Consider the following 24,192-nt stretch of genomic DNA (forward strand, 5'->3'; position numbering starts at 1 on the left):
ATCGCCCTGCCGCTGCTGTGCTTCCAGTCAGGAATGTACCTCATGCTGTGCTTGGGCCCTTCTAGCAAAATACTGAATTCCACACCTGCCAGCTGCAGATAGATGCTTCAAACTCAATTTTATTTGTTCGTGGTGGCTGATCTTTTTATCAGCAGAAAAATCTGACAAAAAATGTTTTTCCCATTAAAGAATAACATCTTTAAATAGTTTAAATAATTACACTCAAGTAATTAAAAAAATGGAAATTGGAATGCAAATTATTTTGATCATTCATATTCTCTTGAACAGGTTGCCCAGAGAAGTTGTGGATGCCTCATTCCTGGAACTGTTCAAGGCCAGGCTGGAGGGGATTTGGAGCAACCTGGTCTAGTGGAAGGTGTACCTGACTGCGGCAGAGTGGTGGAAGTAGATGATCTTTAAGGTCTCTTTCAAACTAAACCATTGATTCTATGATTTCATGAAGCACACATGCAATGCCTCTTACTTTACTCTCTATTTAGAACACATATGCTATTCTAAAGATAGCAAATACATTCCATAGTAAATATACCTGAATTATAGCCACTTCTTGTAAAAGAGTGTTTCAATTAGTGTCAGGGTATAACTTGGATCCATTTTTGTTTTAAAAGGAAGGGGGATTGCTAAAAGGTAATATAAATGTGTTGCCCATGAGGACTGGGACTCCTCACTGAGCTCCTCTGAGTCACATGGAAGTTAGAAGCTTGAAACAGTTGTAAGGGGGTGGGGGGGGTGGGGGGGGAGTGGGGTGTGTACGTCAACCAGAGCCACCCACCTTGATTGTAACAGCAAGAACCTTTGCATCATTTGAGTGCCTTGGCTCTCCCATCAGCCTGGACCTCCCAAGCAAGTGGTGCACTGGTTGCTCAGGGATGCCAGAGAGGGCAGATTTTGCTGTTTCCTGAACTGCTGCTGCCCCATTGCAAGATTACTATCGTCAGCAGAAGCATCACTATCTGCTGGGAACTTGAAAGTAATTTATAAAATCGATAGAATTCTAAACAAATCAAGCTGTCATGCTCATACTTAGAAACATTTTTATTAAATATTTTACACTTCTGTATGAGACAAATAATATTGGTGGCTTTGTGCAACACAGTGGCATGTAAAATAAAAACAATTTAATGTGCAAGAGAAGACAGTATTAAGTTACCTCTCATATTAGCCACCCAACCAGAACGACTGCGTATGGAAGAGTCACTTCTGGCATTTCAAGCACAGTGCTTCCCCAGGCATAGGGAATGAAAGCCAGTTTCAAACAATCTGGCTCCAAAACCAGAAGGAGGACAAATGATTTGGTCTGGTGACCCAATCACTTGCAAATGTCACCATTTGCTTCCAGGACATCAACTCTTAACAGTGCATTGCATTGCTAAGTAAATGTTCACCTGGAAACAACACAGTTACCCTTATGTGAAAACTCCTGATTTTTAAAATTTTTGTTTTTTACTTTCCTCACTGTCAAAGCTTCCTTCCACATTTTAATAAGTGGCTTTATGATGAATACTTCAAGTTTCCATTAATGGAAGTCTCAGATGTAGCAATAAGGCCCGCACGGTCATTTTTTTTCTCACAGCAATTTCTGATGGCTTTGTAGATGGCAAAAGTAGGGATGGCCAAACTAGGCACTCCAGCAAGGACTACAATAACAGCATACACCCAAGGGGGATATTCAACGTTCTTCATTTTGGGGAACTCCTCCTGAAAGAACAAACAATTGAGTTGTGGAGAGTTGTGAGGAGCAAATACCTAGGATACATTCAATAATTCACATTCAATATTTCAGTGTATCAAAAATGTAATTGGAACAGTAGCTGGCCACAATGGCACAACAATTTGCCAATTCCAGAGCAGCTTTCAGGCCAAGGGTTTCCACTCTCAGCTGTTTTGAAATTATTTTTCCCTAAAATTCATGGAAAGAAGATGGCACGAAGGAAGCAAGTTTGATGGCCAAATAGTCTCTGGGTGGGAAGTCTGAAATCAAAGGGTGAGGGAGAGCTGAAACATTAAGAAGGAAGTGAGGTTGTCAAGGAGGAGAGAATAAAACAGTCCCATTTCCCCATATTCCTTCCTCTCTCTTTCTGTCTCTGACCTAAGAAAATTAAAATTAAACTTTACAAATTAAGTGTGTTGCATGACTGTTTCTGCTTTGAAGATGGTCACTGGTATAAGGTCATAGAACAGAAAGCAGAGCTAGACAGGCAGAAAAGAGATGGGATGACAGAGAAAATTATGGGACCCACAGTTTTTCTAATACTCCCTTCTCTGTACCACATGCAGCTTTTTGTTTTGCAAGGGGAGGAAAGGAAAAGTAGGTAACTTATTGCTGCAATCATAATTTAAATAAAATTTGGAAGAGGAAATATGGATATTAATATTAATATTCATTTCTTCTGTCAGTGATGAGTAACCAGCACTACTGCTGTTCTATGATTTTAAATGCAAGCAGAAACAAGTGTAATATCAAAATGGCTTCAAAGATTTGGTCCTTTGTCAAAGTGGAAAGGTTGAGTCATTTCCATATCTTCTATAATCCCTACTGGGGCAGTGACATCTGTTTCAGGCTTGCAAAATAAACCCCAGAAAAACTGGACTAGTGTTTTGGTTTTGTCCACTATGGAAAAGCTATTCAGGTATCACTTTATATCAGTTGCAGGCATTACAGCTGAATTTAGGACTTTTTTTTTAAGTGTTGTTTTTTAATATTACTTTGTCTCATAGTATGTTTCTATTAGAAAACTGTTTCAGGTGGGAGATGAATATATCTGACCATGAATTTTGCATTAAAGAAGAATACATAAAATAATTATTAAAAACTATTTTGGTTTATATACTTACATAGGTAGGGTCCCAAACGCTGTAAAACAGTTCTTTGCTGACATTCACCACAAGATAAAAGAAGAAAATAACTAACATAATGAGAGGACTAATTAGTCTCCAGGTAACCTGCCAGAAAATATTGGGCTTGTGTCCAATCATGAACTCAATATCCTTGTTAAACCTAGAAACAAAAACAGGAAGTTCAGGACTGTAAAAAACTGTTGAGGATCAAAGAGTGCCTGCTCCTAAACAGAGAAGTCCAAACTACCCCTGGCTGTGTTTCCCGGGACTTTGCTAATGTCAGTGTGAAACTGGAATTGTCAACAATATCAGAAGTTAAATCTGAGTAGTTCAATGTAAGGCACATATCATTACAAGTCAGGAAAATTATCTTTGGAAATGTACTATCTTCTAGAGGTCTGTGAGGCATATGCAAAATATTTTCAATATTTTGAATAGGAAAGAGTCAATGTAGATAGACTTTCCCTAAAACATATTGTTGTATTGCTTCACAATTTCTTGGTAAGCATCTCAGTGCTGTATAAACTAAAAGGAATAACACTATATTAAAAAGAAACAAAAGCAAATTCTATTAATTTTACTAATTATATTCTGTGCATAATATTAGCTTGATTTGGATTTCTACCAGTTTTCTCAGGTTGAGTGCGGAAACAATATTTAACTTTCCACATTATTAAGAACATCTAAAAATGTATTATTTGGACTATTCATAGAATGTGCAGTGGACAATGGGAAAAAAATCTTTCCACAAGAAGAAACAATCCCTGCATTTAGAGCGATACTGTCTGCATCAGTCCTGCACCAACTTATGACTTCTCCCTATGGTGCAACATTTTGTGCACACACTTTTTAAAAAATAGTTAGTTTGGAAGCCTGGGCTTCTATTCTTAGTCCTCTTGTCTGGCTTTCCAGCGTATCTTGTGGGGATAAGCCTGAGGGGGCTATTCAGTTGGTCCTTCAGCTATGAATAACACACTGAATTCAGCAAAGTCTCAAATACTACATAAATTTGTTTTATCTTTTCACCCCTAACTTCTCAGATCTAGGTGTCCTAAAATGACATGGAGCCCCACATCCCAACTTCAGAGCATGTCCAGGTGTAGTTCATGTGAGTGTCATGGGTAACACACATGTTATCCTTCAGTCAAGAGGTCTATCTTTTTGCCAATGACCCTTTCTCAGAAAAAGGTCACAGAAACTCATTTGGAGTACTTTTGGGCAGTTCCAATAAGCTTTGTTCTCAAAGAGGGCTGCAGTGTACTGGCCAGGAACAATAAAGTCTGGTGTGAAGCTCTGTTCTGAATGAACCCCCATCCCTCTTTAGAGTCAGCCCATGTTTGTGTCCTGGGAATAGTTTAATTTTACTTTGTAAAGTGTTCTGAGATCTAAAAGGTAAGGGAAAGTGGTCAAAACAGACTTTTCTGTACTTAACAAATCAAAATAAGCCTTCTTTCTCAAGGATACTCTGTTTAATTTACCTAGGCTGATTCATGCCTACTCAGGTAATATAAATCTAAGTATGGGAAGACTGGCCACAAGGGCATTCACCCCATTGTCAGGAGCAGCAGTGGGAGGATCTAGCATAGGTTCAAGCAAATCCTGAGGGTGATTGAATTCCCCGTGCTCTTTTTCCTATTTCTTACATATTAATTATAAACATAAAGATGCTGAAATTTGATTTATTACATCTCCAGAAAGTTGAGAGGATAGTTACTTGCTCCTACAACTGATAAAATCCTGAATCTATCAGCTAAGAATGTATCTCAGTAGCCTTGGATTTGCATCCTGCTGTAAAACAGGATCTGTTGCCTGCCTGGAGATACCTGCGTTGGACAATGTCATTTAGCATTCACTGTAAACACTCCTGGGATATACCTCTGTTTTAAACTTTCATCTCAGTGCACTTGTATTTTGTTTCTTCTAACTAAATATTTAATATAATTATCCTGAAGAAGTGTTATTGTAAATATCACCATACATAAAATGCAAGTGAGCTACAGCAGCTCTTGCAAATACCTACATTCTGATGCCTTCTTTAAAAATAAATTATTTGCACTCATATAATTACACTCTAGGACACTTATTAATGCCTAATATTTCCTTGCAATATCTTAGTAATGTGTTTATTTTAGCTGGTTGTTAAAGAGCAGTATTTATTATAATGCATTAATGACGTGGAAAAGTTTCCTGTACAAATTCTTATTAAATATTTTTTCTTTTTTGTTGAGAACTATTTACCAAACCTAAAACATATAAGCAAGCCGAAACTACAGTTGCATAATCTCAGTGATTTCTGTAACAGAAATGCTATGCACAGAGATGCAGCAAGATTGTAGCTATGCAACTAATTACTTTATGCACCACTATCTAGTAATGTTTAAGCTGTATTTCATACCTGTCTATTCCATAAATGTAGACGACTGAAAACATCTCACAAAATGCAATTATCAGCAAGGGAATAGAGCCAGCATAACCATCAAACAGACTCAGCCAGTAATTACCAGAATTCAACACAAAAATAAAAGCTATCAAATAACACACCAAACAAACGACACCTGTGGGGGGAAAAAAAAGACAAAACAGGACACTTAGGCAAAGAAATAATAATAATAATAATAATAATAATAATAATAATAATAATAATAATAATAATAATAATAGAAGGTATTTTCCCAGTAACTATAAAGCTTAATAAGTAATTCTTGCAGCCTGAAGGTTACCACTTTATTTTTTAATGGCACTCTGAGAAGGTCTGTTTCTATGCAGGTAAAATGGCAAAACTATCCTAACATTGCACAGGTGGGAGATGCTGCAAACAGAAGGGGAGAAAGCTTAGGAGACGCATCAGGTGGTCTTCCTCCTACTTGGTGGGACAATGTTGCTCTGAGAGAAAACCTGCCTGGGTGAAGGACTTGGGTCCTCCAGCTTCCCAATGGAGCACGATGGACAGTCATCACAAGCAAGCTGATGGGCAAGCCAAAGGGTGAACAGCTGTCTGCAGGCTCAAAAGGAACCTCTCAGGAGCTACCCCACTGGAGGACGTGAGAAAGCTTCAGTAGGTTGTCTGAGTGTCTTAGGACCATTCCAGATCAGAAAGTAGATGGGTGGTGGGTTGCTTTTTCAGCATAAAAGCTGTTCCCTGGGGAAGTCACTTGTCTCTAAAAAGGCACTTACCAGTAACAAGTTCCTTAGGCACTCTGGAGGGTATAAGCTTAAGATCTTGTAAAGGTACAAGCACACCTTCCATATTTCCAAACATAGATGACAAACCCAAGCAGAAGAGCATGATGAAGAAGAGGATGGACCACAAAGGTGAGACGGGCATTTTGGTGATAGCTTCAGTGAAGACAATAAAGGCTAGACCAGTTCCTTGAGCTCCCTGTGGAAGATTCAGGCTCACTAACATCATGCAGCACTTACATTTTTATTGGTATTCACCAGACTTGGTATATGTTACACATACCATAGTACTTACACTTTTTGTTTCCACAAAGACCTCCTAATGCAGGGATATATTTACTGTAATATAACACAAATTCTATTCCATATTCTCTTTCATGGAATTTCATGGGCACCTATTTCCATCTGTAACTCACAACCTTTTTAACCTCTCTCTGGGTGTCTCTTCCCTAGTCATCTTGCCCCACCACAGCTGCAACCACCTAGTTCCAGAGAAAGACCTGCTGCTATTTTGCCAGCTACGTGAGGCCAGCCTAGAACACGGTGACAGACTGCCAATGCTTTTCAGGGGAATTAAATAGTTTATCTCTTCACAAGCAAAATGGGGCAAACAAAAGTAAGTTTTCAGTCCAAGAGCATTTCAAGCCAACTGCAATCCATCACTGGAAATATAAAAAAACCCCAACAACCTCAAAAGAAAAAAACATTTTGCAATTAAATAATTACTATGGATTCCTACCATACTGAATGTACCAGTGTGACTTGGGTGTTAAACTTACATCATTCAGGAAAGTTTCCAGATCACATGTTTCAAACTTCAGGCTTGCAAAAGTTACCGGATCAGTCATGTTACACAGCTGCTGAATTTGTTCAAAGTTATCTTGTGTTACATTACCTTCTGGCAAATCAAATGCATTCATCAGAGTAAGAATATTTCTGAAAAAGTGAAATGCAAGTAATTTGAAATTATTTATTTTTAAGCATCCTCAGGACTCATTTCCATCATCAAGCAAGTTACTAAGAGCACATTATCAAGCTCGGATTTTGAAATTCCAGGAGATGTGCATGTGCAAGCCTTTCTTTCTTCTTCCAAGGTAAGTCTGACACTGTCTGTCATGGTAAAGCTGATCACTAACTGGGTGGGCACTGTAGGAATCTGTATCGGAATTAGGTGCCTATCTTTACATTGCAGACTGGGCACCAGTTCCCAGACTGGGCAGTTTCTGGGAATGTCTAAGTTGTCTGCAGTTATGAATCATGCACTTTTGCAATTGAATGTGCAGGAACTAGACTGGAACCCACGTAGTCTGGCAGTCCCGGTTAGAAAAGAGTCTGGTTGCCCTGGTGAAATGAGGTAACTCCAGTGAGACCTAAGCATTTAAGGTCTCCGAGAGGAAACCTAAATACAGAGCTGACACAGGCCCCAGGGAATATTTCATTCATGCCATATGTCAGCATGGGGAATAATGTAAATTATGGTTGCTTATGCAACATTTATGTAGGAGAACAGGCGGCTCAAACAATTATCACTTTCCATGGGATTTATTCCATTATTCGAATTTTTAAAGTAATTAATAGTTCTGATACCATGTGAGCCAGGTCCTGCAATTATTCAGAAATGATAATTCCATTATCATCAGGCTAACAGAGCTGCCTCAGCCAAACAAACACCTGCATATTCTGTGGGGGCTTTTCCTAATAACTTACCTGTCAAAACAGTCATCATATCTTTCTGTGGCTCTGAATCCAATGATGGAATATATGACAGTTGCTGCATAGATGGAAGTGAAACCATTGATCACTGAGACAATCACAGCGTCTTGCTCACAGTTATTGCTGCAATTCAAAGAAAAAAAGCCCAATGGATTTCAAACACGTTCCCAAAACAAATACTAAAACTGGTTACCAAGACTAAGAAAAAGTAGCCTACGGATGCATAGGTATATCAGTGTACCCTCTAAGAGCAGACAAGTACTGCTGTTTGGGATAGATTTGGTAAACTAAAACTTAGTGCCTTAAACAATTTAATAGCTGTGGCTTTGGTTTGTTTTGGCGATTTTTTCCCCTTCAAATAATCCTATTCATAAGGAATAACTGCCTGAGTTGTTTTCAAGTCTGCGTCACAGGAAGTAAAGTATGAGGGGTAAAAAAATATGTCTCCTCCTTTTCAAGCTTAGCATGCATGCGTGTAGACACACACTGCCAGGGGCTGTATCTACATTGCTAGTTTATTCTGCTGCAAGGTGAAAGATTTGGATTTAAATTCAGACAGCCAAAAAGGAAAAGTGAACAAAAGTTTTCATAGCAACTAGGTATGGTGGAATTGCAGTAGCCATGAGCACTTGGAACAGTATTGTTTGACTGCTGAATAAAAAATGGTTCAAAATATACTGAACTTTTTGAAACGCAATGGAACAACATGCTGATAAGGTTGGACAGAGAAGCTGTTTGTAGACACTTCTCTGCTGCAGGCACTTCTTTCCAGTATGTCTGTGTTAAGACAAAAAAATTGCAGAGCCAGAAACAGACTTTCATCTGAGGGACAAGATAAAACATCAACATTAAGTTAGTTAATTGTTTTATGAGAAGACAGTAAAACTGTAGATACTTTATTACTTCTGCGTGAGAAAGGACTATTGAAATTAACTTGATGTTGTCATACTAATTTTCTGAACACCTTCAAGGGGAGAGACAAGCCTGTCCAACCAAGACCTGTCATACTGTGTCCTTTACCCTTTTATAGCACTGCAAATAGGTTTTTACTGGGTGTAGGGCATTGAATGAAAATTCCTTGCTGTATTGTCATGTCAGCTTTTGAATTGTAACACGAGATTCTCAATTACAGGCTTGATAAAAGCACTTCTTCCTTTTAGAGAAAACAAGATGCTCAAGCTCCTTCTCATTATGAATTAGTGAATTCTTCATGGCATTGAAACCTTACAGTATTTTCTGAGATTTTTATATTCCCAAACCATCCATTGTCACTGACACCTGGTCCTGGTGGTGCTGGACTGCAAGTGGCCCAACAACACAGTGTAACACTGTGAAATTTGCACATTTTGAGGTTTTTTTTCCCTTACATTTCCTTGGGAGTTTAATGACTTTCTGCAGTTTGCTCCCTAAGTCATAAATGATTGAGCATTGAAGGAGGATGGCCATGTGCAACAGCCCTCTGGGTTGGAAAAGCAGGAGGACACTGTTCCTTTCCTTTGTGCCTTTTTGGAAAGATGAAGAACACTCTCAGTCCTGCTCCCCATGGCTGTGGGACATTGACTTGGACCTGAAGCAGGGCTTCACACCTCACACCTAGACTTACAGGCACCAAAAATTCCAGATGATCTTTTCAAAAACATCTGAAATCAAGAGTGGTGGCAGGGAACTACTTTGGTAACTGAAATTCTGGTGTGGTGTGATTGAACCCAAGCTAAAACTGAAACACAGATTTCTGAAAGCATGACCAAACCATATATCCAAAACAATTCAGAGAGATTTATCAATAATATTAGAGAATGCCACACAGCTTGCTTTTCAAGAGGACAGACAGTGATGAAGGAATGCCAGGCACCAAGAAGCATTGGTGGCTGCTCCAATATTTTGTGAGGGAGAGTGTAGAATATAGCACTGCATCATACTTTGCAGGATGGGTCAGTCCCTGGATGATGGGAGTTCACACTACCTGGCCACACTAAATTTGAATTTCGAAACTAGATATATCTCCTCATGTCAAAACTAAGGATTTAAACTGTGGTCTCAGAAATGCTTTGAAATGTGGGTACTATCACCCTACTCTGACAGCACTGAGACCAAGGTCATCACCATGCACTGAGCACTCTCACAAAGGAAACTCCTGCTCATCAGCTGGTGCTGGGTAGTCAATCCCCTTTTTTCTATCCTGCACCACTACATCTTTCTATAGCAAGTCAGCCAGCATTGGGACCTGAAATCTTGTCTCAGGAGAGTTAGGAGTAGTCAGAGATACATCTTACACATCTGAGGGGGTGTTCTCCCAGTTCCAAGTAGCGTAACAACAGGGCAAAAGTAGATGTTTCATTTGAAAGAATGAAATATTCATATAAAATTTGGCTTTTGCCTAGCTACTTACTGAACAGAGTTGTAACTGGAGAATGAAATGAGGCCTCCAAAGGCCAGGGAGAAAGAATAAAACACCTGAGCGCCCGCGTCCAGCCATGTCAGGGGATTCGCCAGCTCGGTAACCTGAAGCATCAGATATACAGCTTTAAGCATATCCAACATGGCTGTTTAAACTGAGCATGAGAGACTCAAAACAATCATTAAAGCAAGAACATTAACCGTGCAAAACTCACTGTTTTTGAAGAATTTCAACAGATAGGTCAATATTTTTGTCAAATTTACCTTTTTCTTCCAAAAGAAAAGCCTATCTGTAGTTTTTATACAAGTATTTTGGAAATTGATTAAAAAATTACTTTGCGTAGCTGACAGCTGCCATGCCTATTTTCAGAAAAGGTATTTAATATTTAGCATTAATAATGATCATTCAGAGGTCTGCTCATGGAAAATGAAATCCCTTTTAATTTTGTTCAAAAACTCTTCAGTCTTTTGTCCATGTAGCCATTAGATGGGTTCTACTCTCAAATACATGATTTATGCTCTAATTTTAGACTTGTTCCTAATTAGAATACAGGAAAAGAAACCAAGCTACATAATGGTAATCCAGTTTCTCTGTGATGATCCTTCAATTTTTTATAACAGATTTTGATGGGGGATGGAGAGAGACAAAGAGAGAGAAAGAGAGAGAAAAAATGTCTGCGAATATGTACACTTGTTCCATCCAATGTAAAGGATTCACCTCCCAGAATCAGGACTTCTAAGGTGTCTGAGGGATAGTTAGAAAAGCACCAGTGGAGAGACCTAATTTTCAATTGGTTGTTAATTACAGAGAAAACTACATCATGTTTCACTAACGGGTGAACCACGCAGCGACTTACGTTAGGGGTGAAGAGATACACAATTCCATTGGTTGATCCTTTCAGCGTCAAGCCACGGATTAGGAAAATGGTAAGCACGACGTATGGAAGAGTCGAAGTTATATACACAGCCTGCACAAAAAGAATGTAAATTAAACACTTATATGAAACAGAACTCTTGAATAAAAGTCGCATTGCAGGGAAGAGAAGAGGGGAGTAAACAAGGTACGGTGATTAGCAATTAGGGCAAGTTTCAAGCGAGTCACAATTAGCATACTAGAGGAAGTGTTCAAGTGAAACAGTATGTATGGTATATTTTGATAAAAAGAATTTTTTCAGCAATAATTGTCTATTTTAGACAAATTGTCTTTGTTGAAATTCAGCTCAGATAATACAAAAGCAGCATCAAAAATAATCTACACCCTGAGACCAGGATGATGCAAGGATGCAAGGATGGACTCTCAGGGCTTTGCTAGGCAGCAGAACATTGGTCACTCTTTCAGGGAGATAATGTTTAAGAGTAACACAAACCCAAATAAATATGTATATATATGTTTTGAAGAGAACAGCATAACAAAAAGAGAGTCCCATGGTCCTGCACAAAAGATTAGTATTATGCTAAAGTGATAATACTTAAAGAATGTTTTTCTAGGACCTGTAAGGACAAGAAAGACAAATTGCTCACATAAATCAAATCAATCAGATTTAATTTAATTCATCTTCCTTCTTCAAAAAGCAGACCCAGTGATGACACACAAAGTTTTAGATATGCTTTTACTCAAGAAACAGTTTCTACAGCATTATTAGGTCTGTATAAATAAGGAATCACAACAACATGATTAATATAATCTCATTAAAAAAAATAACTTACCTTTCCTGTTGTTTCAATGCCTCTGATTGTGCACACATACAGTACACACCATGCACATGTTAAACATAGCAAAAGCCACCACTGTATACTGCCAGAATCCTCAATGGAAGTGGAGATATTTAATGTTTCTCTGTACCAGAAGTAATCTACAGGAGAGCTCTTGGCACACTCTTCTATATAATCTGTAACAACAAAATGGTTCATGTCTTTTATTTACTTGGAAAAAATGAAGCTAAACAGTAAACACCAGTGATCTAAATTGTACCACCTAATGCCAAAGAATTTGTTGTTGGTAAATTTCCGATTTTTAGAGGCTGGTTTCATGGCAAAATGAGAGATTTAAAACAGAATTGTTTAACAGGGATTTTAATACAGCAGCTTTTCCTCTCCCACACCTCCTTCCCCTCCCATACCTCTTTCAGATCATCAGTATTTTGTCTTTCTGTTTTGTAGGACATCCTTTAAGGTCTTGTTAGCTCAAGCTGGATTCTCAGTTCCCTGCAATTTGCTGACCTGTGCAATATTCTGCCCTGGTCTTCCCTTAAATGAGGCTTTTCATACTTATTCTGGGAGGAGAGGAGCAAAGAGTTCCAAACAGCTGTTCACGGACCCACTGGAAACACCTGCTTCATACAATTTCATGCAGGGCTGACTATGGAAAACCAAGCAGTCTCCATGGAGCATATTGAGAGGTACAGGTGTTTCATATGGATTATGCAATTCTTTTTTTTTTTTTTTTTTTCCTTTTCAGTATGCTAACAGAGGGCTTTTGGTGAAGAGATGAATGAAACACATTGCTTAAATCTGGAAAATCTGAATATTTATGTTAGACTTCCACTCTATGAATATTCTGGGTACAAATACATCTGTCACAATCAACCATGTAGTTTCATATAAAAAGTCAAAGTTTGTCTGAAGGATTAAGAGTTGATCTCATTTTATGTAATGTGAATTTTTGCAAAACACAAGTATCAAAATAGCACAGTGTTCCTGACAGGACTGCCATGCCTTACTGCCATTTTAAAGAAAAAGGCTAAATTAGGGTAATTGTTAAAGACAGAAGTATGTGCTGTGCAACAAAATACAATATTTCATAAAATATACCTGTTCTGTTTTCATTGAGAGGACAGTTGTTCCAAGGTAGGGGCTCTTGGAAGGAGTTGAAGAAATACCACATCACATAGGCAATAATAGCGTTATAATACAAACCCACCAGGAAAGAGACAAACATTGATGCTATGCCTGAAAAAAATAAAAATCAGAACACAATGTAAATTTCAACAGTCCCGTCTTCAACACATATCAAAGTATATTGCATAAGCCTCAACATTTCCCTCCTCCCCTCCTCACCCTAATTCTGTGGTTTATAGCCTTTCCCCTCTCCTCTCTTTATTCTGGGTGTAGGTTTAATCACTGTGAATTTGTTACCTAAAGTTTGGACGGGTGAGTCCTATGCAGATGTACATCCTAAAACTGCTCTGAGACTGAAGCTGACTCCCACTTAGGAGCCAACATTGTGACTAGACTAACTCTCTACAGACACCACACAGTCCTGTTCGTAGTCCTGCCAGCTGATATTGGAGGAGTTTGGAAAGCTCAACTGACTTGGGATTTTGCCTAAATTACACCCATATAGTCTTCTTCTGCAATGTCACTGCAGAGTTCAGAATAGGGGGTGTTGTATAGGATGGACGGCGGCCAGGAGGAACAGTCTGTGACAAGGTACAGGTATCTCTTCCTCTCCACTTGCTCCCAAGTAGTCAGCCTCTAGTGTCTTTCCTGGCAGACAGTAAATGCTAATGATTAGCTCCTGAGAACTCTTAGGTTCTAAATAAACTTGAAAAATTCCAGATGCAATGAACAATTTTCTTTTGTAACTGATTTACAAATGCACTGGGTGATGAAACAATCCTCACTGGCCTTGTTTCTTCCCTTCCAAGTATGTGGCTGAGGTTGGGATGGATCTCCGGAGGTCATGTGGTCCAATCCTCTGCTCGAGCAGGGCCACATAGAGGTGATTGCCCAGGATCATGTCCAGGCAGACTTCTAATATCTCCAAGGTTGGAAACTCCACAACATCTCTGGGCAACCTGTGCCAGCGTTTTAGCATTCTCACAGTATTTCCTGATGTTCAGATGGCACCTTCTGTGTTTTCTGTGTAATGAGGTATTTGTGGAGTTTCTTACATTGTGTGCATAGTGCTGCTTCTACTACAGTACCATATTCAGAAGTCTGGTACAGATGTGAAGAAGTATATTTTCTGCAAAATACTGCTTCTGTGGCTTCTGGTACTTTTCTGATGCAAGAAAGTAACATTAGATGGAGCTGAGGTCTACCAGATAAAGATTCAACCATTTTTTATCCACAGAACAATTACAGAATAATTTTTGGCACACTTAAGGATTCCTCCTAATGGCAAAAAAGCCAATATCAATAACACAGAAAATATCTCTGAGGCCTGAAATTAGTCTGAAATTAAGAGATGTTTTAACTGGGCCCGTGGTACTTAGGAATATGAACACAAAATTGTCATAGTGCTTTATCATTAGTCTGACCTATCAATGAAGAGTTAACAAGAAGGGAAAAGTTATAGATCTTGGAATCTCTCATGGCATGCCAGAATAAAATCTTGAGGATTTGCTCAGTAGATTATAATTTCAGAGATTTATGCTTTCTCAGGTGGTTTTTTGTATTGTCATCAGACTTACCAACTCCTTTCAGGGTAGGGTGGATAGAGCTCCATACGCCCACACTGCCTTTCCTCAGCCTTTGACCGATGGCAAACTCAAGATGAAGCAAGGGGATACCCTCCAGGACAAGCAAAATCAGGAAAGGGATCATGAAGGCTCCTGTAATGGATAAGAAAAATAATGATTCTGATCAGTGAAGTGCTACAACAAAACACAAACATCAGATTTGTGAGATGCTGACACAATAAGTGAGTTGTAAGAATCATTGTGGAAACCCTTCTCTGTTTTCTGAACAATGCTTCTGCCTGATTGCCCAAGCAGGGGACTTCATTACATATGCAGTTTCAGGTAGGAAGTTTTATTCTTCCCAAGGCACAAACATAAACAGAAATTATATAGTCTCAAAGTTAAACTTTGAAAAAGCCACCTTTGTATGGCAAGTGGAGGAAAGGTAGTTCCTTTTCTAGAATGACTTTTTTTTTTTTTTTTTTTTTTTTTTTGGCAAAAGATGATGGGTTTATAGTTGAGAATCATGCAAAGTATATAAAATAGTTGAATGAACTAAGCAATGTGTTTTGAAATATTATGCCGGAGCCCAGGGCTGTTTGCATAAAACAAAAATGAGTTCTTGGCATCTGTGTGCAATAGCCTTTATGTTTGATTAGAAGAGATCTAAGTACAGAGTTCAAATGTTGTTGATTATGAGAAAGCTGGTCAGTGTAGGACAAGTATTCTAAACTAATTTTTTCCTGAGTAAGGTGTACTTTGGATACAGAGATAACATAGAACACCATACTGGACTACCAAAGTGCAGAGTCAAATGCTTGAATATAGCTATTACTAGAATTATGTACTGTATATGTATTATATATAGCTAATAATAGAATTATGGTTACCTGTCATTGCAAAATGTCTTTAACTTCCCCATCTAAAGAGGAGTAAAAAATCTGAATGCATTAAAAAAATGCAGACCAGTGTGTGAATGGTTCAGGTCTGGGAATTTGCTGACTTCTTCCTCATGTATGCAACGAAAATCAGATAGCAACATACAGAGGAAATCTGAAGTAAGAAAACCATGCCAGAAGCTGAAATTTACTTCCTGATGATTCCAGGGTAGCAAGAAAGCTGGGAAGCTGGGAGCACACAGTACACTTTTTTAATTTTTTTCCTTTCCTATTTTTATGTCTGCGCAAGGACCGTCATGGAGTCCCTTCGTCTGACTGCTCTGTCATAGATATGTTATGCTTGAAGACTTCTTCCATAAAGGTACCTCTATAAGTATCTTGAGGCCTCAGGAAATGCCCTGAGGCTGGCAGAGCACTCTTGGCATGTCCGCCGAACAAGGTGGTTCAATTCTGAGAGTCTTGCAGCAAATTTTACCCACTGTGCTGTTGACAGGGAGAGTTATGATGCAGGGACTGTGCTGCTGCTGAACCTTGCTGTCTTGGAGAATAAGCCATGATGTCTATCCAGACTGCTAGAACTGTGTGAGTGGAGGTATATTTTGCATTTGAGGTTTGCGAGAAAGTCTTGAGGGTGGAAAAAATGAAGACTAAATCAGAATATCAATCTGCCTGCTGTCTACTGAAAGCAAAAAGTTCAGACTACCTTTGAATGCTTTCTAATACTGCATTGGAAATGGCCTGATTTTTCCCTCCTTCTGCTAACAGACAGCAGCTATCAAAACATATTTTCTTTGAAAGATATGATAAGAAACAAGTGGTTATAGCTTGAATAGATTGCAAAGGCTGTGTATTTCCTTATTCAACATGATCTTTAACCAGGGAGATAATTTCTAATCAAGTCCTTGAGTGATCTTACTGTGACCTGATTAAAAAAAAAAAAAGAAGTGACGGATCTTCATGAGGATCATCTTAGCAGAACTAACTGAAAATCCATTTTTAGGTTTCAAGAGATTATCTCAAATTACTGTAAGTTGAGTTTCAAAGGGTGACAAGGACTTATCCTCAGTGCAAATGAGGAGTATTTGGATAAGGTAGCTGTACAGATCCATCTTCTGGACTTAACTATTACTATTGCCAAAGAAGGGCTTTACCACAGAGAAGTGAAATTGTGGTATGGCAGAAACCCATATGGCATCCAAAAGGGGAGGTAAAAGAAAAAAATCCAGATGAAGTAGTCATACAAACTCTTCAGGGTCAGGTTTCAGACTCTTATGAGGTGTCTTGGGCTTGAAAGAGAAAGGATGCTCCGGAACTTAAAAATGCTGGTATAAACACAATGATCACGTCCTTCTCTCATCTTACCCTCAGGAGAGCTCCTGGTCAGAGTGTGACAGGAATGAAACTGTGTGGCAGCCTGACATGGGGTTGGAACACATGATGTATTTATGGCTGCTTGCAGTTCCTCACATAGACAATTAACTTTGTCTTTGGAAAAGGTCAGACACCCTGTGTGTGAAGGTTATCTTATCGACCCTCCCATGTAGGAAGGAAGCCATCAGGATTTAAGGGGATGAAACACAACAGTGAGGGAGCACTCATTGCATACCCTTAAAAAATCCTGATTTCTATGAAAGCAAGAATAAAACAGTTAGGAGAAGTATTATTCACAGAAAGAGGGTCCAACATTAGTAGATAACAAAGTATTTGAAGACAAATCTTCATGCACTGCTTATCTAACCAGATAAAAAGGGGCCCTTAGGTGCATACCAGACAATGCTCCAGCATAGCTAAGCAAGTCCATAGAGACAAAATGGGACAAACCTTTAGAAACTGAAAGGACAGAGAGAGTCAGTTCCTTGCAGTAACTGAGTCTGACACAGTTTCAGTGAGTCCCAGAACCTCTGCCAACACTGGGTAAGACCTTTGCATTGTCAACAATGATGCCAGGGCACAGGCAGGTAAGAGGCACCATTTTTGGCATGGCTGCCTTTCAGCCACCAGTCAACAAAGCAAGAAGAAAGGGCTGCCCAGTTGCACCTGACATTAGTAGCTCCTGCTGTCTGTAACTTCATAGAAGTCCTTGGAGTGGTGGGCAGAGAGAGGGAAGAACCTTGTTTTGGAAGTGATCTTAGTCCCTCAAAAACTGGAATATGCCCTATTTATTTCACAGGTTTGTGACATGAAAATACATAGTCAAAAGGACACAAGTCAGAAACTGATTGCTTGAGCACTGAAACTATTTGTAACAAGATCTGAGCTAAGACCACCATGATAAATTTGAATTTGAAACTAAGGGAGTTCAGTTTCCTCAAAACTAGGATAGATCACTATAATTCACTCTTTCTGGTGTTACAAAACAGCCACTTTCCTCCAAGGTGACATAGTACAAGCCTGAGGCTCCTAGATTTATCATGTAGCTGCTCCACACTAATGCAAGGCTTTTGTTCTTGCAAGAGCTATGAAAAGGGAATGTAGCTGAGATGTGAAAAGTGGGGAAGAAAACAGATGGAATACTGTTCTCCTTGGAGGTGATGTCTACATAATCCTTTTCCTGAAGTGACAGACTGACACAGAAGAAAGAGAGGAATAGTCAGCAAAGTTTCGCAAACATCTCTGCAAATAACAATTCATAATGAGTTCCTCAGTCTGACTAACATTAAAAATGTCAATGAAAAACAAGTAAGTAACTATCATTACTTGAATTCCATAGAAGTAGAAAGCAAAAAGTGCAGTTGGCTGACTTCATTATAATAGTGGCCACTTGATACCACATTATTGTTTTTAGCAGACTTTATTGAAGTACACAAAAAATTTAGACTTTGCTATAATGGTTGTTTCAAAAAGTCCGGTGTCGACAACATCAAGGAGATACCCCGTGAAGCAAGTGGATCTCTGTCCACCCCTTTTGTTATCACAGACATGAAGTACATGGTGTGTGTATAGATCTGCAGAGCAGAAACTACATCCACACACAGATACAACAAAAGCATTTCTGGCTTTAACCATGTATATTATGGTAACTCTGACAAGGTAAAAATCCATAGTGTGCCATGTCACAACTGGATGAATTATTAAAATTACTGGTATTTAGCTGTAGGAATATTGTTATATTTTCAAGAGAAATAAAATGACAGTTCTCAATCATATTTGACATTTTTTCCCTTTCTTGGCTTCTTCTCTTTCTAGGGTTCAAGTCTAACAGCCAGCTCAGAAATCCATCTCTGCTGCATTATCTCTTTCTCTCAATTTCTCCCCAATCTTTCCAAAAAAAGCTGTAATGGAAAAATAATAATAACAATTTGACTCTGCAAAGCTGCTATATAGAATCATAGAATCCCTAAGGTTGGAAAAAACTTCTAAGATCATTGAATCTGACATTAACACCAGTGTTCACCACTAAATCATGTCCCCAGGTGCCACATCCACACAACTTTAGAATACTTCCAAGTTCATATGGGAAATAAAAAAATAAAACCATCCTTTTTAAGCTGTCACAGTGTTATGAACCTAACAAATACACCAATTATCTGAAAATAGATGCTGTACAGATGTATATAAATTATGATTAATATTTCAGTCTAAAAACCTTCCATTTGAGATATTAGGTTCTCATCCTCTTTCAGTACTGTATTTCAGAACACATAATATTTGGTTTGAACATCTGTATAGCTATTACTCTCTCTTTAATATGAGAGCTTCTAATGTGAAATTGAAGAAACTGTTAGTGCTTGCACATAATTCCTCATGAAGGGAAGGCAGGCAGACTTCAGACAGAGATGTTTTATTATATTAACATTTTCTTAGACCTCAACCGTAGTGAGGGTACCAATGAGGGACTGCTAATGTCATGACTGTCACTTCACTCAGTGTGGCACACACAGAGATAAGAAAGTTCTCTGTCATGCAGAAGCAAGGTTTCCATATGCAAGCTGTAGACTTAGAGACATTTATTTTTTTTTTTAATCAATGATTTAAACATTAAATATGCATTCTCTTTTTTATTATGGTCATAAGGGATGAAAAAAACTGCTCACCAGCTGATTAAATGACATGTTGCTCAATAAAGATTAAACAAAAGCTATGTGCGATGTCAGAGACAGCCCTTAAATGAAAGGAAATTTCAATCTCATTAAGCTGGTAAAAGCACTGAGACAAACACCATACATTTTAAATTGTGTGCATATCGAACTCTAGTTCGCCTTAGGTAATGATGTATTTGACAACTTTCAAGCCATTAAAGGATAAAATGTGCTTTGCTCTACTAAATTTCACTGGGGAAAATATTCCATTTAAAAAAATACAAACTCAAAATCTATGACAACAAAAGTAAGCAAATTATGCAAACACAATTTCTTTTTGTATGTTTGGGTATCACAGTGTTAAAACCCTACCATAGTATTGTGTTGGGGAAGAGGCAGCTCTTAAATAATTCCAGATTTAAGTTCAAACATCTAAAAATAAGAGCTACTTATAAACTCAGTGCTCCTAACTACCTTCACTAGAGACTATTTTTAGAGAAAAAAATCCAACTTCTTTGAATTCCAAGTACCACAGGGGTAAATTTTATACTTCACTGTGATCTAATTATGTTTCATAAGGTATTTAAAATATGCAAACACTGGTTCACAAAGTGGACATCCAACCCCATTTGGGAGTGTCTTTGGCTGAAATACTATCTACATCATTGCTATCAGACCTCACCCATGCTAAATGATCCAAGTGTTCATCCATATCACTCATATCCAAAAAGAAAGAAGTTAAGATAGCAAAGCAAAAATTAGAAACAATTTTCAGAAGATAGTCTTTCAACCTTGATTCAGCATGTGCCTAATATCTGATCATGTGATCACATAGGACTTATCATCCTCTGCAGATATTTACTGCATGGGAAATAGCTTTTTTTTTTTTTTTAATCTCTTGATTTACATCCATAATCCATGATCATGCCAGGAGCATAATCCTCATTTCTGGTGAGAGAGCAGTAGCAGGGATTCTTGCTGCTCTGCATTCAGGATTTAGTGAAGACGTATCTTGAAGACACAAAGTGTGAAGTCATACACCATCCAGAGTAAAGGCATGGGACCTGCTGGGGGAAAATGGAGCTTCCACATTGAACTCCGGAATATGGTGTATACTTTCTAATGGATAACTTGGAAGAAGGTGCATAATGTTGCAGTTCCCCCCACTCTGTTATAGAGGCACATCTGTGCCCCTGAGTGGGCTCCACAAGCAAAGGTGAATGACTTATTTTGACCACCATGTTGAGGGGCAAAGACTAATGCAAAACTTGTATAAAATGTCTAGGAAATATGTGTTTCCAACTGGAGTTAGTTGAAGCCAGATAGAGGGAGCACACCAGAGGTAGGATGTCATACATAATGACTTTCACAAGCATCCCATTCTGGAGTGGTTTTATGGCATCACATATTCAAATTCAAAGCCATCCACCCAAAGATCAGCAATAGTCTTTTTTAATTTTTTTCTGATCGAAGGGAGAAGCTTGAGAACAGACACTCTAATGAGAGGATGACAGTGGTGGCAGGAGTTGGATTTAGACCTACTAGAAGAGTCTGAGGTGCACTGTACAGCAGAGAAGCAGAAGGAATTGCACAATAGCTCTCCATCCTCATGTATGATGAAATTAAGGAGTCTTAAGTCTTTCTAAGAAGTCACAGGAAGTAATTCCTGATAACTCTTTTGTATTGATATGAGTCACATCATTTGGTATCGTGCAGAAGAATTGATAAATAAGGTAGCAGTTCAGGCTAGAAGGACATGCATCTATGTATTAGCTCTAAGTGCAGACCTAGCTACATAATTTCTTTGCCATTGCTCCCTTTCAACTTCTGCCTAAAATCTGAGTGAGAGAGTCCCAGGGAAACAAAAAACACAGGGATAACCGTTTGTTCCTAAGAAAGGACAAGGAATAGGATGATGAGAAAGAAAAATATTTGTTGTCAAAGGACAAATTAAAACAGAGTGCTGACAAACACACACAATCAATTCATAAATTTTCACTGACATCAGTCAGAAAACCATGGTCCATACCAAGTTCTTTGCATTCATTAGATGTTTGCTTTTTAGCTGCATTTCACATGGCTAGACCACAAAGGAAAGAAATTCCAAAAAGCAGCAGAGTGCCTATAAGTCTACCCTAGAAAACAGAACATCTCCACTTTCTGAGACTAAGTAGAACCTGAAAAGCCAGTGAGTACCTTAAATTTTGAAGATATACATCCAATTTTTTAAAACTAAAATTTTCAAATATGGAAAAGAGTTTCTGATTTGTGTGTGTGTGTGTGTCTTGTAATTTTTTTATTACAAGAGTTGGCTCTGATGCAAATGACCTTCAGTTTGCACTGCAAACTCTAAATATCGGTCCATGTTAGAAAAATCTTAATGTCAAAAGCATCTCCTCTTGCAATGGAGTCACATGTTGTTACATATTCCTGAGTTCATATGAGCAACTCTCCACAGAACTCTCATTTGTCCCTACTCTAACTAGGAAGAGCAATTTTTAAATATTCCACCTTGGAAATTTAATGAAAATTAGTTAGAAATACTATTCCTTAAGCCATTTTTTTCTTTCAAGATCAAACATTACAAGGGAACAAAAGCTTTTTTTTCACACATCCCAGACTGAAATGCAGACAACTAGATAGCAGACAGAAATTACTGTAGGAAAATGAGAAATTTATGTTGTCATATAATATTTAAGCAATGGTTCATCTCAAAATCATCTTTTAAAACAAACATAAAAATAGTGAAACAAAATTTCTAATACGGTCATTTAGACCTAACCTGAACCCTAAGGATTCCCAATAAATAACATATAATTGGATTTTAAATGACTTAACTACAGCAACTTCTAAAACCATATTCTTAATGTTAACTACTTTCATGCTTTTACTCCTAGCACAAATTACACCCACACTGACCCTACAAGTGATACACAGATCAGTCCAAACCCAATGAAAACCCAATTGTGAAAAGATGAGTGGGGATCATGATCAGAATCATTGTGTCAAATAGTTAATTATTATTTTAAAATACACACTATATATATGTACATAAAGTAACTTTGGTTTTAGACTAAGAAAATATCCTAGGTACATGACAGTGCCAGACTGATTTGTTCAGTCCCGTGCCCTGAAGTAAAAAGCAGACCCTTCCTTTTCTTCCATCACTAACATGATTTCTCTGGGTGTTCATTACCTGTGAAAGAACATCACTGTTCTTACAGGGACTGACCAGTTCAAAACATATTCCATTATTTGTTTCCCAAAAGAGAGATTAAACCCAGTTTATACCCAAAGTTAGTTAAGATATATTAAAGACGTACCTCCTCCGTGGCTCTGACAGAGATACGGGAACCTCCACACATTTCCTAAGCCCACACAAAACCCTACGCACGTCAGCATATACTGAGCCTTGTTATCCCATTTTGGTCTGGAGTCTGCCTCTTCTTTCTCAAGGACCTCAAGTTCAGCATGAGAAGGTATCCTGTCCTCCAGGCCAGGATTGGGCAACTTTAGCTTTACCATATTTTAAATTTCCTGACTGAAAACACTGCCACAGTGAGGAACAATGAAACAGGCAGCTAGTCAGAAACCTGCTCAAAAAGAGACCATCTATTTGCTGTCTTCAGCTATATATAGTGAACCTTTGGCACTAGACTTGTAATTGCATGCTTGTGGTAAAAAGAAGTGTCAGCAAATCATTCGATTGACCAAGTCAGCTCTGACACTTATTAATGCTTTATCTGCCAAGGTTTTATGGAACAGTCTGTTCATCTAGTAGAAGACATGGATTTCAGCTAATGTAATTCAGGAGATAATTTGGCTATAAACTGTAATCTCCTATGAGGATACATAACACCCCTTGCCACTCCCCTGCCTAAACTCACTTAAATAAGAAGTAATAAGATTCCACTGGTCTAAGACCAAATATAGAAACTTTATATCATTTTTTATCAGGAAGATAAACAGCTTGTGACTCACCATCACACTCAATTTCTCATAGCGTTCACTTACAAAACCATATGTTTCATGTTCCTCTGTAAAAGACCTGAATGTTCTGACCAAAAGGATGGGAAATGAAAGGGATTATAAAATCTGACCTTTAAAGTCATAAGCATAATCTGCTTACACTAACGCCTTTGATTGTTACAGAACAAGGTCTGAAGAACAGAGCGTCTTTTTTATAAATGGTCTTGAAATCAAAGGTCTCTTCACCTTTTAAATGACCCTAGATACACTGGTCCAAAATAAAAAAGAGACATTGGTTAACAAATATCACAGATACTAGTCACATATTCATTATTTCAGCACAATCATAAAAAAACCTTCCATTTGTACCTCAGTGTTATCAAAAGATAAGTACTTGCCACTGAAAACTATACATAAAAACTAACACTACCATAAGAATTTTTTTCAGCTAAGCCCTATAGGCTCATTGCATACAATGACACAGTATCATCAAAATAAAGAACTAGAAAAGATCTTGTAATTCCAGCCTGTGGCAAAGGAGGTGAACACATCAGAGCATCCCTTTACAGTCTTATTATGTGGATTCAAAGTTGTTTCCAAAGGCTGTTCATTATCTTTTGAATAGAAAAGTTACAAAAAAAGTCTTCATCCTTCACATGGATGACTGTATACAGTAACCCAGATGAATTTTCCCTGTAATAAGTATTAATATTTGCCCAATTTGACCTGAAATATCTCTCAGTTGGCCTAGTG

The 24,192-nt window shown here is 38.2% G+C and overlaps 1 protein-coding gene across 2 annotated transcripts; it reads right to left on the reverse strand.

Moving 5' to 3' along the window:
* Positions 1 to 1,037: 1,037 nt before the first annotated feature.
* On the reverse strand, positions 1,038 to 23,527 carry SLC6A19 (solute carrier family 6 member 19). 2 transcript variants are annotated; one of them, XM_027890930.1, is made up of 12 exons: positions 23,452 to 23,527; positions 14,565 to 14,705; positions 12,961 to 13,098; positions 11,857 to 12,038; positions 11,007 to 11,117; positions 10,142 to 10,254; positions 7,747 to 7,875; positions 6,819 to 6,975; positions 6,034 to 6,238; positions 5,255 to 5,414; positions 2,857 to 3,019; positions 1,038 to 1,719 (listed from the first exon to the last, which is right to left on the reverse strand). In XM_027890930.1, exons 2-12 carry the CDS (start codon positions 14,695 to 14,697, stop codon positions 1,513 to 1,515), a joined length of 1,698 nt encoding a protein of 565 aa, XP_027746731.1. In that variant the 5' UTR covers positions 14,698 to 14,705; positions 23,452 to 23,527; the 3' UTR covers positions 1,038 to 1,512. The 2 variants fall into 2 exon arrangements, with proteins under 2 accessions (XP_027746731.1, XP_027746729.1); XM_027890928.1 differs by lacking the exon at positions 23,452 to 23,527 and adding an exon at positions 22,794 to 23,166.
* Positions 23,528 to 24,192: the final 665 nt, after the last annotated feature.

This window comes from Empidonax traillii, unplaced genomic scaffold, assembly GCF_003031625.1.
Source record: "Empidonax traillii isolate 1590-97213 ecotype Southwest subspecies unplaced genomic scaffold, ASM303162v1 scaffold303:size634589, whole genome shotgun sequence".
Classification (NCBI taxonomy): Eukaryota; Metazoa; Chordata; class Aves; order Passeriformes; family Tyrannidae; genus Empidonax; species Empidonax traillii.